The sequence below is a fragment of the Papaver somniferum genome, unplaced genomic scaffold, assembly GCF_003573695.1.
Source record: "Papaver somniferum cultivar HN1 unplaced genomic scaffold, ASM357369v1 unplaced-scaffold_19, whole genome shotgun sequence".
Taxonomy (NCBI): domain Eukaryota; kingdom Viridiplantae; phylum Streptophyta; class Magnoliopsida; order Ranunculales; family Papaveraceae; genus Papaver; species Papaver somniferum.
Window position 1 is genome coordinate 17,462,630 of NW_020628818.1, and position 17,050 is coordinate 17,479,679.

The 17,050-nt window shown below is 34.8% G+C and overlaps 1 protein-coding gene across 1 annotated transcript; it reads left to right on the plus strand.

Annotated features, from left to right (window-relative positions):
- Window positions 1-2,463: 2,463 nt before the first annotated feature.
- LOC113338615 (auxin-responsive protein SAUR50-like) lies at window positions 2,464-2,781 on the plus strand. The gene has a single exon (XM_026583994.1). It carries the CDS (start codon window positions 2,464-2,466, stop codon window positions 2,779-2,781), a length of 318 nt encoding a protein of 105 aa, XP_026439779.1.
- Window positions 2,782-17,050: the final 14,269 nt, after the last annotated feature.

Here is a 17,050-nt window from a genome sequence, read left to right on the forward strand (position 1 = left end):
GACTAAATCAAGGGGTAACACCTCGGCCAGTATCGGCACTATCCTACACTCCGGGTGTACAAGTGACAAAATCGGTTAAACACTTCGGCCAGTAACTCAGCCTACACCCGGCGTACAGGTCTGTGTTTAGGGCTTAGCTCTGATACCATGTTAAAGTCTACAGGCATCCAACTCAAAACCAATTGGCAATGAGTGCAGCGGCCCTTCCATATTATATTTCAAGTTAATTAAGGGGATTATAGCAACGTGGGATTATTGTCCTCTCACAAATGTATCGTTTGGTCATAGGGAATTTGAGAATTACACTTTAATATGTGCTGTGTTTTCCATATAGAGGGATTAAAAAGAAGGGACTCGTCGATATTTGAGAGTTCATCAGTTAACTTGCAATATTGAGGTTGCCAAATGGAGTTCTTGCAGTCATTATGGACTCGACAATCAACCCTAATACATACGTACAAGTGATCACTGCTAAGGAATGATATGTGCAGTGGCAGCAGTGCATCATGCTCCAGTATTTGTCGACCGATCCTTAAGATATCTTCCTTTATACATCAAAAATGGTCGCCTTCGGGCTTCGGATATCTTTCTTACCTTGCAAATAGAAATACTGATTTCATGATATGTCGGTTGTCCAGTTTCTTCATTATTAAAAAACAACAGAGAGATAAGAAGTAAATGCATGCCTGGAAGAAAGATAGATTTACGAATTAGTAATCGACCAACAAGCTTCAACAGTTCTAAGAATTCCACATCATTCGAAACTCTACTATGACATTATTAAGCGATAACTAGCTAGGAAGCTCCACGTACGTATATTTTTCTTCTTCTTTTTGGTTGGTTGGAAGATCCACGTACGTATTAGAAGACGAAAAACCAATAGTAAGATACTCAACTGATTACAGTTACACTGCAAAGATATCACCACTAGTATTGGGACAAGATTCTGAAAGCAGCCAGAAATTGTTAAGAGAAGCATGATGTCACATGAAACAACCCAGTAGAAATGTGAAATAATCAATTTTTAAGGTTGTTACTAGAGAAATAACATGCCCTTCCATTGAACGCCAGATCTGACGCAATTTCCTTGTTCACCAGAAAACTTACAGAGATCTTCCTTTAGAAGTCACACTAAGCATTTATGCCCAGTGTCTTCAGAGAAAACAACATGCCCTTAAGTGAAGTTACCATAATTATATACCTGATTCCGGTTGATCAACTTACTAGTCTTTTGATTTTCTTAACACACTTACCGGGTCGACGTTTCAGTTTATCAATACGTGGTTTATAAGTATCTCATAAGTTAAAACTACTTGTACTGGTGAACCTTGTCTCGTTATTATTGAGTTGAATGATAATGGAGTTAGAAGAAAGTATAAGTCAAGACAAAGTAAGATCAACAGCTCTAAGAGTTACACGCAAGGGATCGATCCAAGTGAAAGTGTACAGGTCAGAAAAAAAAAGTGAAAGTGTACAGGTCAGAAATTGATGAAAAACATCTCATTAGTGGCATGTTGCTATCTCAACAACTGAACAAAAATGCATCCCAATGACACCAACATAGCAGCCCACACAAATAGGCTGCAATGCAAAACTTCCATAATTTAAACATAGCTTTCAGATTTCCGTATACGTATCCTACTAAGACATATCAACTGTGAGACTTTTACACGACTAATAACAATAAGATCAACATATAGAGATCAAAGTATGGGTCATGGAGACGCATTAGCTTTGAGGAGAAGCTGCAGGAGGTAGTTTAGCTAGAAGCAGAAATCATATTACTATAACTGGAACAATGACAACCAGATGGAGGATGAAGAAACTCAAGAAATTGAACTGGGGGATGTTAAGGAATAAGGTCATTTTGTAGAGCGTGTTTGCTGTTGCAGGCACCAGAAGGAAAGGTTACGGAGTTGAGTTGATTATCTTAATATATAGCTGAAAATGGGCATATCATATGTTTCAGTGATCGTCCTTCCCTATAAATGTCATTCATTAACAAATCCTAGCTATCAGTGAAATTTGAAATAATTTTAAGCAGTTACAAAAAGTTCAGGTTGTAGTGTATGTTGTTTCTTTGTGATTTTACATATGAGTATTCCATCCTTTATGGTAGACAATTTTCTCGTGTTCTTTCGTAACTCTCCTTAGAAACCTACTTGCAAGTTGTCCAAAGCTTATGGACAATAGAAGCCCCGGATGGCCATATAATGTGGGAATATACCTACCTTTTGTGCGTGATCAATGGAGCACCGTATATCATTTGGCCCCATAAGCGAGACTCGAATAGTGCAATCTTTTACAACATTCACACATTTTTGTATAATAAGCATAATATTTCTTCTATATATATGGTGTACATAGGCTGATACCTATCTCTTCACAAATATAAATTAATTTCAAAGCAACATCAATTCTAATCTTAGTTCATTATCATCAAGAGAGTGAGAAAGAGGGGAGATGGCAATGCTTAAAATCATATTCGGAAACCTTGGATCATCATTAGCTAAAAGGCCTGGTGTTTTCAAGTACTCTAAATTGAAATCCATGGAACTGCCTTACGATGTGAAAAAAGGGCAGTTTGCGGTGTTTGCAACTGAAGGAGATGAAGCCAATAGGTTCGTAGTTGAATTGGAGTGTCTTAATAATCCTGCATTCTTGAAACTTTTAGAGAAAGCTGAAGAAGAATTTGGGTTTGGACAAGATGGAATTATTGGTCTACCTTGTAAACCAGATGAGCTCAAGAGAATTTTAGCAGGTAGTGGTAGAGGAAAATAATGTTTCTAGTAATGATAAATTTGCATCCATTACACGGAAGTGTTAAACGGAACGTGAAGATTAACACAGCTCCAATGACATTAGTATACGTTCTCTTCGCGAATTGGTGGAGTATCTGGAACAAGTAGTAGTTTCGAAAGTATATCTAAAACTAGTGGAAACCTTATTCTCACTCGAGATATAAGCGTTGGTTTTTAGTCTGTTGTCTTTAGATCTTCTTTATAAGTAGTCATAAATCTTTATGTTTTGTTTTTGATTGCATGGGGAAGCATAGAGTAGCCTTACTTCTTCTCTGATGCTCCTTCTTTGTATGGTGTGTATTCCATATTGGTGCTACGTACATTAGTCCTTGGCACCTTTTCTTAATGAAAATTAATGTTCACATATTATCTATTTCAAGGATCACTACAGATTTGTTCTTGTTTTGTGTATATCCTCGAACAAAAGAGAGGATAGAATCAGACTAAGAGTTTGCTCAAACATTCCAATGCTTGAAAACTGCCTTTGTAGTGGTATAGCAATTTATGGTTGTTAATACTATTACGGCCATCATTGCAATAATGATTTCCAGCAACCAAAACACCGCGGTAACATGCCCAGCAACAGGCTCAAAGGAGGCCTGGGGAAGATCAATTTATATCACTAAGAAAAAAAAATCGAGTAAACTGAGTAGTAGACGATGGGAAATAGATAAAAAAGGTAATTCGTTCCATATTCTATTTTCCCAATATAGTACAACCAGAGTATGTAGCAGAAAAACACTACCTCTCACCTAAACATTGCTATTAGTGTCCATATTCTGAAGATTACACAACTATCTTGTAACTCTCCATAGATTCACAAAAAAATGGGCACTCAGTAGTGTTTTCGAGAGAGATGAGGCTCCGGTAAATCGACGACCATTCAAAATGGTTCAGAAATGAAAGTCCATCTCATCATTCAAAATTCTGGTATGAAGACGCGACATGTATTCACGTATAAGACGACAAGAAACTAATAGAAACATACTCAACCAATACCAAATTCTATTTGCCCATGTGTGACAATTACATAACACTAACAGAACTAGGAGCTCCGTCAAAATGTCACTAGTATGAACCAAATTCTGACACTTCAGTAAATTCCGGTATCGTATCGAAGAGGTGAAACTCCAGTGTTATGGTACCAACAGACAAGCTTTAAAATCAATTTGGAGGTGTCCATTTTGATAAAAAATCTAGCATGAAGAAGCTCCATCACTTATTAGACAATAAGAAGTTCCACTTATTAGACCAATATAATGGCAACTGCAAGATAAAACTTAGCTTATATAAAGACAACTCTCTTTATTGATGTTTAGAAAATCTCTCAAAACTGAACACAAGCTCTAATCTTGCTCATATGATCAACCACAACTTTGGTGATCATATATATATAGAACTATGAATTCTTTTTCCTAGTCCTATTACCTTATTACATGTCTTTCCTTTTCTCAGAACTAGATGACTTCTAATTCCCTTAGGATTACATCAATTTCCTAATCTTGTCCTAACCAGCTTGTTAGTGACTTCTATGTTGAAGTTAATCCAACATTCTCCCCCTTAAGCTTCAACTGTGCTTGTGAAAAATCTTGTACTCCTATTAATTTCCTCATCTCTTCAAACTTGATCCGAGCCAATGCCTTTGTTAATATATCTGCTTTCTGCTCAGTTCCTGGTATGTGTTCAACGTTAATGACCTCCTTCTCGATGCATTCTCGTATGAAATGATACCTTTTTTGAATGTGTTTCGTCTTCCCATGAAACACTGGATTTTTAGTGAGTGCAATTGCAGACTTATTATCAATCTTGATAAGAACTTTTTCAGGTTCTCTTCCTTTGATTTCACCCAACAGTTCTTGAAGCCATATTGATTGTTTAGATGCTTCTGTTGCGGCCCTAAACACAGCTTCACAGGATGAGAGGGATACAGTGTCTTGCTTCTGTGAACACCATGTAATAGGTGCTTCTCCTAGATAAAATATATGACCAGTTGTACCTTTTCCATCATCTTGGTCAATATTATGACTGCTGTCACTATACCCAACAATTCCTTTTGATCCTCCTCGACCATACTTCAATCCACAGCTGATTGTTCCTCTTAGATATCTCAATATCTGTTTTATTACATCACCATGAGACTTGTGTGGACTCTGCATATAACGGCTTGCTACTCCCACAGAGAAAGCCAAATCTGGTCTTGTGTGTAATAAGTATCTTAGGCATCCATCATTTCTTCTATAACTCGTTAAATCAATCTCTGCTTCTTCTTGTGCCTTTGAAACTTTAAGTCCAAACTCCATTGGTATCTTAGTTGGATTACAAGTTTCAAGTCCTGCTTCTTTCTGAATTCTCCTTGCATAAGCTTCTTGTTTAATCTGAATCCCATCTACTCCTTGATGGACTTCTATGCCAAGGTAATAAGTGAGTTTTTCGAGGTATGACATCTCAAACTTTGATGACATTTCTCTCTTGAACTCATTGATCACCTTAAGGGAGTTGTCAGTCAAAAATATATCATCTACATAGACTGCAATCACAAGAAGCGTTCCCTTTTCTTCTCTTTTGTATATTGATGTTTCTTTAGAGCACTTAACAAATCTTGTTTCTCTTAAGATTTGATCTAACTTTGTATTCCAGGATCGAGGAGCTTGTCTTAGACCATAGAGAGCTTTTGTCAACTTGTAAACTCTATGTTCTTGTCCCTTTACTTCGAAACCTTCTGGTTGTTCAACATACACATCTTCACTTAGTTCGCCATGCAAGAATTTCGTCTTTACATCTAAATGATGTATTTCCCAAGAGTTTGATGCAGCTTCTTCTATTAAGAGACGAATTGTCTCTAGTCTAGCAACTGGTGCGAAAACTTCATCAAAGTCTATGCCTGATTCTTGAACGTATCCCTTAGCTACAAGTCTTGCCTTATATTTGTTAATAGTTCCATCAACATTTCTTTTAACCTTGAAGATCCACTTGAGGCCAATCACTTTTACCCCACCTGGCTTATCAACTAGAAACCAAGTCTTGTTTCTGTTGATTGGAATAATTCTTCTCTACATGCTTGTGTCCATTTAGTCGAGACCTTTGCTTCCTGAAAATTCCTTGGTTCATCATTAACAGAAAGTAGCATAATCTCACATTCTTCTGCAGCTTGAAGAACATAATCCTCCAGATACTGTGGCTTTTGTATCTATCTTGTTGATTTTCGCAGTGGAATGGGTTGAGTTATTTCATCGATCTCCTCTTCTTCTTCTTCTTCTTCTTCTTATTTGTTATTCTAAGTGTTTTCATTATTCTCTTCTTCTTCTTGATTAACATCATTGTTTCCATTGGTAATGATGATTATGGGTCCTTCGCCTTCATCAATTACTTGACCCCATCTCATGTGAAACATTCCTGGATCCCTACTTGGTCCATATTAGTTTCTTTCTAGTTCCAGTTTGCTTTTTCATCGAATACCACATCTCGACTCACTATTACTCTTTTCGTTGTTGGATTGAATAATATGTAAGCTTTGGATCCAGGCTCAATTCCTAGATGCACAAGAGTCTGAGATCGATCATTCAGTTTCTTAAGAGTTGCAGAATCAACTTTTGCGTATGCTTTGCAACCAAACACTCTTAAATGATCTATGTTTGGTTTTCTCTTTCGCAAACTTTCATATGGAGTCATGTCTTTCAGAGCTTTCATAGGTATCCTGTTTATTAGGTACGTGGAGTGTCGTATAGCTTCTCCCCATAGATAATTAGGTACCTGCATAGCCTTTAAAGAACTTCTTGTCATCTCCATTAGAGTCCAGTTTCTCCTCTCCACCACTCCGTTTTGTTGTGGTGTATATGGTGCTGTGAGTTGCCTTTTGATTCCATTTGACTCACAGAACTTGTTGAACTCTAAGGAAGTAAACTCTCCTCCTCTATCAGTTCTAAGCATTTTGACCTCCTCTTTTAACTCTTTTTCTATCAGATTTCTGAAAGCTTTGAATCTGTCAAATGCTTCACTCTTTTCTTTCATAAGAATAGACCACATATATCTTGAGAAGTCATCTATAATAACAAATATGTATTTGTTATTTGCAAGGGTTTGTGGTGTAATAGGACCACATAAATCAGCATGAAGAAGCTCTAATGGCTTTGAGGCTCTGAATGTTGTTGCTTTTGGAAAACCTTGACGCGTTTGTTTCCCAACTAAACATGATTCACAAATCCTTGATTCATCGTTTATCTGTGGTAGCCCTCGAACCATCTTGTTCTGAGACATTGCCTTTAAAGTTCTAAATCTTATGTGTCCAAACCTTGCGTGCCACTTCCATGTCTGATCTTCCAGTCTCATATTCAGACACAATGGCCTTCCAATCATGAGACTTATCTTATAGAGTCTATTCTGTGAGCGTGAGACTCTAACTAGAAGTCTTTCGCTTGGGTCATGAACTGTTAGATAATCTTGTCGCATTCTAACATCACATCCAACTTCTGTAGCTTGTCCTAAACTTAGAATGTTGCTTTGTAAGTTTGGGATGAAGTAGATGTTTGTGACAAGCTTCTGTTCTCCGGTATTGCTCTGAAATAGAATTGATCCTTTCCCTTCAATTTCTATAGAAGATCCATCCCCAAACTTCACTTGTCCTTTGATTTTCTCATTGAGTTCAGAAAAGTAGTGTCTCTTACCAGTCATGTGATTGCTGGCTTCATTATCTAAATACCAGATTCCTTCTTCTCCATCCTTTGATTCGTAGTTCTTTGGTATTAGTTTCGCTTCGTTTAAGAATACAACTTCGTGCATGAAAAGAGATGTATCTGCTTCCCTTGTTTCATTCTTGTTTGCTTCTTCCATCTTTTGTATTCTTTCAGGGAATACAGAGGAGAAGTGTCCTGGTTTATCACATCTGTAACAAATAATGTTTGATCTATATTTATTTTCTTTCCCTTGGTTTTGATCATTCTGACTTGTTGTTCTATCTTGTGAGTTAAACCTTCCTCCCCTTCCTCGGCCTCTGTTTACTCTACCACCTCTTCCACGACCTCTTCCTCTTGTCGCATAGTTTTGTTGGTAAGAGTTTGTGTACAAGAGTTTTCCTTGAGTTTCTCCATTATTTTCTTCATCAAGGATTCTCTCTTCATATGCTTTCAATCTTCCAATTATATCTTCATAGATCTAAGACTTGTTCGAGAGAAGCTATCATATGAATATACTTGGATCTTGGTAAACTATTGAGAAACTTCTTTACCAGTTTATCTTCATCTATGGATTTTCCAAGTGACGCAGCTTTTGAGGCTATCTCTGATAGCTTTCCAGCAAAGCTATCAATAGTATCAGTGTCTTTCATCTTCACTCTTTCAAATTCAGACATTAAGGTTTGCAGACGGGCTTCTTTAACTCAATCAGCTCCGAGATTACGTGCCTTTATTGCATCCCAAATTTTCTTTAAAGTTTCCTGTTCACCAACTTGTAGAACAAGACATTCTGGTATTGCCATTAATTGTTCTGATACCAATTAATGGCAACTGCAAGATGAAACTTAGCTTATATATAGACAACTCTCTTTATTGATGTTTAGAAAATCTCTCAAAACTAAACACAAGTTCTAATCTTGCTCATATGATCAACCACAACTTTGGTGATCATATATATATAGAACTATGAATTCCTTTTCCTAGTCCTATTACCTTATTACATGTCTTTCCTTTTCTTAGAACTAGATGACTTCTAATTTCCTTAGAATTACATTAATTTCCTAATCTTGTCCTAATCAGCTTGTTAGTGACTTCTATGTTGAAGTTAATCCAACACACTAGACTGATACTCGTGACTAATTCTAAATTCTATGTCTAAGGTCTGACAATTACGTACAACTATATAGCTTGGACAAACCATATTCTGATATTAATTCTAAGAGATGCAGTCCACATGAAGTTCAGTGGTGCATCTGTGATTAACAATTTCTACAGTTTCTAAGAGAAAACATGGCACATGAAGAACACCATGGCTACGACCCTACATAAACAATAACCACAATTCACAAATATCCATTTAGCAGTAAGTCACAACCACCAAACTCTTACGTTGAAAGTTTAGATGAATTACGTTATAGCCGACTCCAATTTCAGACAGATATTATAGCTTACTCACCAGCCTTCTGGTTTGCTCACCTCAAAGTCAGCATTACGCTTAATACTACGTGGTTTCATACTCTTTTCGAATTTTCATTGAGAGTATAAGTCAAGACAAAATATAGACTGATAACAATAAGAATTACACGTAAGGTATCCAAACGTGTCAGCAACAAAAAAAAAACAACATCTAATTAATGTCATACAACTGATCATATTACTCTACTGATTGCAACTACAGTACTCCATGAAAAAAATACAGTTCAAAGAAGAAATGGCTTCATATTTGAATACAGAAGAAAGACATAAATACAGCAAGACAAAATACACCTACAATGGGCTCCATACATTAATACGTATCTTGATCATATTTGTAACTGTTACTCTACTTCACTATTCATATCTTACGAAGGGGTTTGGCGCTTAGTGCAATAGCTGGCTCATCATTGGCGCCAGGCTAGTTTTCGCTTGAAGTAAACCAAACCATTGTCAGTTGTGGCACTGTCATGATCAACGAAAAGACGAGACAGATTTAATTTCTACCACCAAAAGAGTATCAAAGACGTAGTAGATGTTCAACCGTCCTATAGATGGTCATGTGTGATAATACATGTGTGCACAAAAATATAATACAATATCACTTAAAACCAAAACGAGATCCCCATCAATGGTATTTGTGTCAGTGAAAGATAGGTATGAGCTTATGTGAAGTGGGAATTGCATAAAGAGGAAAAATGTGAAACATGTTCGGAAAACTGGAACCAAGTCATTCTTGCTCCAACATACTCCATTAGATTCTTACTTAGCTAGCGTGTATTTAATATCGATTTCTGATCTAACTGGAAGCATATAAGGCATAATAACTATATATATTATATACGGGTCCAAGTACAATAACTTCAGAGTCGGACACGATACTAGTGTTGTGTGGTGACCTGCCTTCCATATAAGAAACTTTTTTTTTTTTCTTCTGTCAAAAATCGTCTTCCGTCAATAAGCAGCTATGATCAGAACTCATTAGTTAAGTTAGAAACGATAGATTTTCATAGCTGAGAACCATAAGTACCTAGCCAGTGGACTAGAGACTAGCCGATGCACTTTGTTCAGGCCACAACGTGTTGTGTTCATTGCTATGACTGTCTTCTGGTGTTCGTTGCTCTCTATGTCCTCCGACCACAAGTAAATATTGTTGGTCAAGGCTCGTCATCTCTGGTCATTTGTATTAGGAATATTCGTCAAGTCAAATATGATTGAGAAAGTCAATATGTCTTACTAGTCAAACATCTTTGACATAGTCCTGTATAGACAAGTATTAATTGTGTCTGAATAGTTTCTGTCTTAAGGTTTTCTTCTTGCTTTTATTTATGTCCCTGTGTCAAATTTTTGATTATCATGAGAACATAATAATTTTCATGGTATTAGACTAAGCAACGATCCTGCTTCTTTAAAACAATCATAACTTAATAATTTTTTTCAATAATTTTTAACTTTTTCCAAATCTAGGTAATAACAACTTCAACAATTTTTCCCCAAATTCAATCTTTAGGGTTCATCTGAAATTTATATGGTAACTACTAGATCTGGCAGTTACAACAACATCAACTCTAACAGCAACGACATCAACGACAACATCAATTTCAATTCACATCAAATAAATCTGCACATTCAACTCAATAACGTGATGTTGTCCTCCATTGATGATGGTAATCCATCTTCCCTTCTTTTTACAATATATTGAATTTTGTTTCTATGAAGTTTGATGCTTCCAATTATCACTTATGGTGTGATCACTGTGATGGTATCCTAGTACCTATCGATCTCTATCAGTATGTTGATGGTCAGAGATTACAACCACGAAGAAAGGTAATGGTTGATGGTATCGAAGTAGTTAATCAAGAATGAGTTTCTTGGAGAAGGCTAGATAGGTTTGTTCAACTTGTCTTAAAGCTACTTTTACTCCTACTGTAAATAGTGATGTTCTTGGTCTTGCAACAATAAAAGAAATATGAGATTATCTTGAAACAAGTTTCAGGTTACAGTTTCGTTCCGAAAAGAATATGTTAAGGACACAGTTGCATGTAATAAAGAAGGGAAATCGAATGTAACAAAGAAGGGAAATCAACCAATAGTTGTTTATCTTCAAAAGATTAAGTCAATAGCTTGTTTACTGGCCGCAACAGGAGAAAAGGTTAGTGATGAGGATTTAATGATGTTTCTTTTAAATGGATTAGGTGGTGAGTATGATATTTATTTGGTTTATTCACAAAACTAGGGATTAACCCGTGCCGTAACGGCACGGGAAAAATTCTATTTGGTATCAATTTCCGGTGTTCCGATATTATAATTAATACTTATTATTTGTCGTTTTGTCCTCTTTATCAAAAGTAAAGAAAAACCGATTGATATTTCCGGTCTTTAATCTATAAATCCTTTTTCATACACTCATGTATGATTTATTTCTAGTATGTTTGACACTTTTACATCTTCCAAAATATGTTAGAGTTGTATCCTCAAGTCACGAATTAATCATAATTAATTTTACACTCTCATTTCAAAAAAAAAATAAAAAATTGTTATGTGTTTTAAAGTGTACAAAGGTATTTTATGGGTCATTTGAAATGATATTGCACTTCCGAATTTACCTTATTTTAATGACCGTGCAAAACCAAAACATAGATTTACGTCGCCTGAGTTCATCCTTCCTAAATAGTTGGTTAGGCCTTAAAAATGTCCACATCCTTGTTGACTTTTCCCCCCTAAAAAGTAGTCCAAAAATATTAAAACCTAGTATGGACTCAACAATAAATATCACATTTTATGTTCTTACAAATTCAATAAGATCACATTTTCCTCAAAACCCATATACATTCTACGATCTTGACCTTCCAAATGTGCGGTTATTCCGTGCATAAAAAATGATGAAACCATGGTTATCTAAATAATGTCAAAAAATTGAATACCAGTAGACTCTGTTATCCATCATTGAATAAAAATAACGTCAAAACATTTAGTAAGGGATATTTTTGTGTGAAACGCCTTATAAATCTCTTGGATTCGAAATAATTCTTACAATCAATTGGCATTATTTTTGCGTTTGTTGTCTGAAAAATTAAAATAATGTGATCTCGCCCGAGAAATCCTCTTAATATGGTAGGAAAAGAGTCTCGATGACAAAATAATAGTTGTAAACATATGTGCGTTATCAATATCTTCTTTGCATTATCTTATAGAGTTATAGTAGTAAATATGTATGCAAAAGAAATAATTGTTCTATCATTTATAATAGTACTGTTTTAAAACAACGGTATTACGTACACAAAAGACTAACATTTTGAAAATCCATAAAAACAAAGTTGAGATAAAATATTTAGCAATATGGTCAAAGTTTGAGAATATAAAGAATAAAGCGACCATGGAAAATACATGTTCGGGTAAATGAACTTCATGAAAATAATATAATCCATTAAAAAAATGAGATTAAGCCCATCGCCACCCAATTGTGCTTGTCGAAATCTTGGTAGAACATCCAAAATAAAACCATACCATGTTCGATAAAATAACCATAATTGTCATTTTTTTTCGTTTGTTTTGATTGAGGTTCAAAGTCATATAAAAATAAGAAAAGAAAAAAAAATGACAGTAATATAAGACTATGCAACTATCTCGATTTGGAAAAACAGAAAAAAAATTAATCAAATACCTGCTAGTATAATTGAAGGACATGAGTGCATTTTATTTTTAACCGGACAAGGTTGTTCAACAATAATTACCAAACCAAAAATACCATCCATCACCACTCTTTCTACCGAAATAGCTTCCGCGACCACCGTCCATAACACCATAATGTTTTTGTCATCTCCACTGCTCATGAACCCCGCCACGGCCACCATTATGGCCATTTATATAATTATTAGCAAATTTAAGTATTAGTTAATAAAAATGTATTTAAATAACCATTAATAGAGTAATTTATTTACTATTATTTTTAACATGACATTGCACCACCCAACCAATGACAGTGCGCCACCTGTTTTCTCCAAAAATATTTAAGTAATAAATAACGACGTCTAATATGACACGGTTGTCTTCATGGTTCTCATTGTTCATGATGATGGTCACAAAATTTTTTGTTTATATAGTCATTACAGTCCAGTAAATATATGATAAATTCCCCAATCAATTAACATAAAATCCCAAGCCAAACAATTATAGTTTCAATTATACTTTGGATCCTAATCATAAACCGAAAGCAACATTCGATGAACTATCGATTGTATTTTTCTCTTCATTCTAAAAATATACAACAGAATTATACACGATTGTAATGGTAGATTTTAGAGACCTAATTTTATGAGTAGTAATATGTGGATGGTGATTTTAGTTTTGGGTTCGAAACTTAAACCTTTCTGTTTCTCTTTAGAGGTTTTCTCAATTATAAGCCCTTTTTCTTTCTTAATCATATTTCCACCAATTTTCTTCCAGTCATGTTTTCACCCTCTTTTTCACTGTCGTTCTCTCAACTTAAAACAAATCTTCCGTGAACTTAATATTTTTTTTGATTTGAACACATCAAACTGGATTTGTGGTTGTGGATCTCAACGACATTCCCCTTTTGTTTTGTTTTGCTTTGTTGTTCTTTTAACTTTTTGTTTTCTCAAAAAAAGAAAGAAAAAATGCACTCATTATATAAAAGTCCTTGTTTTTACGATCTTTAACATGTTATTTAAGTTTATCAGAGAGGAGTAGATATAAAATCATCTTTGAAAAGACAAAGAACCAAATAAAGGGTAGTTTTAGTGATTGACAATGACGTTAGGTGAATATAATCTCGTCATGAATTTACAAATAAAATAATATAGCGAAAAACAGGTGGCGTACAGTCGTTGGCTAGGACAGGAAGAGACGGAAAAATATGGGACCTGTGATCTGAGCCCGTTAGATGCATCTTTATTCCCAATCACAACCATCACTTATGAGAAACAAACATTAACATTTTAAATTGATATAATTCTTAGTAAAATTACTTACTAATGAAATTATGTATTTATTAAATTAATCAAGGGAAATAAAAGTTTAATAAATCATTCATCATAAACAATTAATAAGACCCCAATTTAACAAAACACTAATAATATCATTTAAGCAATTAATGGAATATACATTTATTAGTTTAATTAGGAGAAATAAAATTTAATAAACCATTTATTATGAGAAATTAATGAGACAACACCAATTAATAAAACATTTAAACTAACACTAAAGCTGAACGAACCACGACCGTAGATTTATCTTTTCCCTAAACAAATACCGACCACTCTTTACCTAGGAAAAGTTATCTAAACTGTGCTATGTATTCTAGATAGGGAAACACCACATACTTTTGGAGAAGTTAACGGAAAATTACTTTCTCATGAGCAACTTTTGGCTGAAAGGCAACATGAAAGTACCAATATGTATGATGAACAGAATGCCATTGCATGCTATGCAAGAAATGGTTCTACTAGCTACAATTTTAACGGAAAAATATCGGTAATAATAAAGATAGTAATGATAGAAATTATGAAAATAGTCAGTATCATCGTGAGTCTAATTCTAATACCTAAAATGGTCAATATCATAATGGGTTTAGTTCAAATGGTGATAAAAGACCTTATATGGATATTTCAAAGATGTTATGTCATATATGTATCATCCACCTCCAACTAGTAATTCAAATGGTTATAGGGCTCCAACAAATTATGCTACTTCTGATGTTCATAAAAACTTCTCTACTGAAACTATACATCCTTTTTGTACAACTCAACATGCATATACAAGTCTGATTTCAACAATGTTGCAGTTAATGATGATCAGTTTTCATCAAATAAAATTTGGATTTCTGATAATGGTGCTTCAATTCATATGAATGGAAACAGACATTTCTTCACAATACTTCTAATTATAAAGACAAGGATTCTGTTATGATTGGAAATGGTAAGACTTTAACTATTTCCCTTACTGGTAGTTCTCATGTTCATATACCTAAAACAAGTTTTAGGCTAAATAATGTATTACATGTACCAAAAATAAAGCATAATTTACTATCAGTGGTTATTTTACAAAAAACAATGAATGTTGTATCACTTTTAATCCTTTTGGGTATGAGATAAAAAATTTACACAATCATGAGATACTGGCACAGGGTAAAATGATTAATAACTTGTATCCTATCAATTCTACTATGATGTAGTATGCATTTTCATCTCTTGTTGAATCTTCTGATACTTGGCATAATAGGTTAGGTCATCCCTCCTCCAAAATTATTCAACAACTACATAATCATAAAAACATCATTGTTAAATCTAAAAATGTCATCCTTGTCAACCGGAAAAAAAAAACAAATGGATTCGTTTTCAATTATTTGCATCTCATGTTTTATCTCCACTTATACTAATTCATTGTGATGAGTGGGGTCTTCCTCATGTTACACCATTAGCAGACATAAATACTTTTTTTTTAATTGATGATTTAGTGGGTTGCATTTGATTTACCCACTGCAACTTAAATCTAAAGTTTTATTGTGTTTTCAGCATTTTAAAAGTTTAACTGAAAATCTTTTTAAGACGAAAATCTTAGCATTTCAAACTGATGGTGCTAGTGAATTAGTAAAAGGTCTTCGTCAAGATTATTCAGAATCTTCTGGTATTCAAATAAGAATTTCTTGTTGTCCTAAATAATTCTTGTATGATACCTTTTTAGCTGCAACTTATATCTTTTAAATAGAACTCCTACTCATATTCTTCATGATAAATCTCCTTTTCAAGATTTGTATAGTGAGTTACCAGATTATTTTTTTCTTAAGATTCTTTGGTTGCCTCTGTTTTCCTTTTTCGGGACATTCTAGAATGGAAAAGTTATCTCCAAAATCAATAAAATGTGTTTTTACTGGATATGGTACTTTACATAAAGGATATAAGTTCTATAATCTCATTTCAAAAAGAACATATATCTCTAGAGATGTTGTTTTCTCTGAGATATAGTTTTATTTTTTTTTCCAAATTTCGTTTCTCATCTCCTGCTATAGAAAATGTTCAACATATGCCATCAATTCAGTTCCTTGTTATTCCAAAATCGTTATAAGGTCTCATAAGTGTATTGTAAAGCCTTAATCTTTTTCAGATCATGTATAAATCATATTTTCAAACATCCTCTTCCTTCTGCTTTCCATCTTTTCTAAATACTCTTTCTGATCCAAAAAGTTTTGAATTGGCAATGCAAGATCCTAAATGGGAAGTTTCAATGATAGATGAAAATGATGCTTTAAAAAGAAATGGTACATGTGAGTTGGTTGATCTTGAACCTCATATAAATATTGTGAGGGTAAAATACCCGATTGCCACGTGTCATCGTCTCAAGGGATGATCTCATGATGAGACGATAAGAGAGAAGCACCAGATCACAATCCTTAAAGTAGTTTCGTCTAAATTGAGATGTCTGCTACGACGTTACATGCATGGCGCGTGTAAGGTGTGGTCTAATAAAATCAGACGGTCAAGTATAAAAAAGAGGACCGCATTTAATAAAGGATCAGAAGAAACATGAGCGAGTCTACAACACCTCAGAGAGCTCGTACGACTTATACTATATCCCGAGGATGATGCAGCACGAGGTTACTTGAGAAGAACATCGCGATGGTGTACAGGGCGAGATAATTCGGAGAGGAACCCATCATGCCATCATGAGGGATAGTATGGAAACTCGTTCGAAGCCCAGAGGGAATAGATGATAGGATCAATGTGCTCGGCATGGCTAGACCTTCACGAGTCTTATTCCGTCTATAAATACCAGTCCATGTAGAAGGAGATGGACAACTTATGTAACAATAGATGGTCTTTTTACAGAGAATTCCTGAGAGAGATCTAAATAGAGAGAAAGTTAGAAATCTAAGTGATATTTGTACTTCTTTCAAGGGTAGGACCTTATAATCAATAAGAAAACATCTTCTTTCCCGTGGACGTAGGTCTTTATGGCCGAACTAAGGGTGCACACGGTACGGTTCGACTCGGATATTGACGAGACCGAGTTCCTGTACCTCCCTAACCTCGGTTCCTATTTTTTGAACTGGTACATGTACCTTGTACCTCGATTCCGGTACTATTAGGGACC

Excerpts from the sequence above, each read along its gene's own strand:
- LOC113338615 (XM_026583994.1), top strand. The coding sequence starts at position 2,464 with ATGGCAATGCTTAAAATCATATTCGGAAACCTTGGATCATCATTAGCT.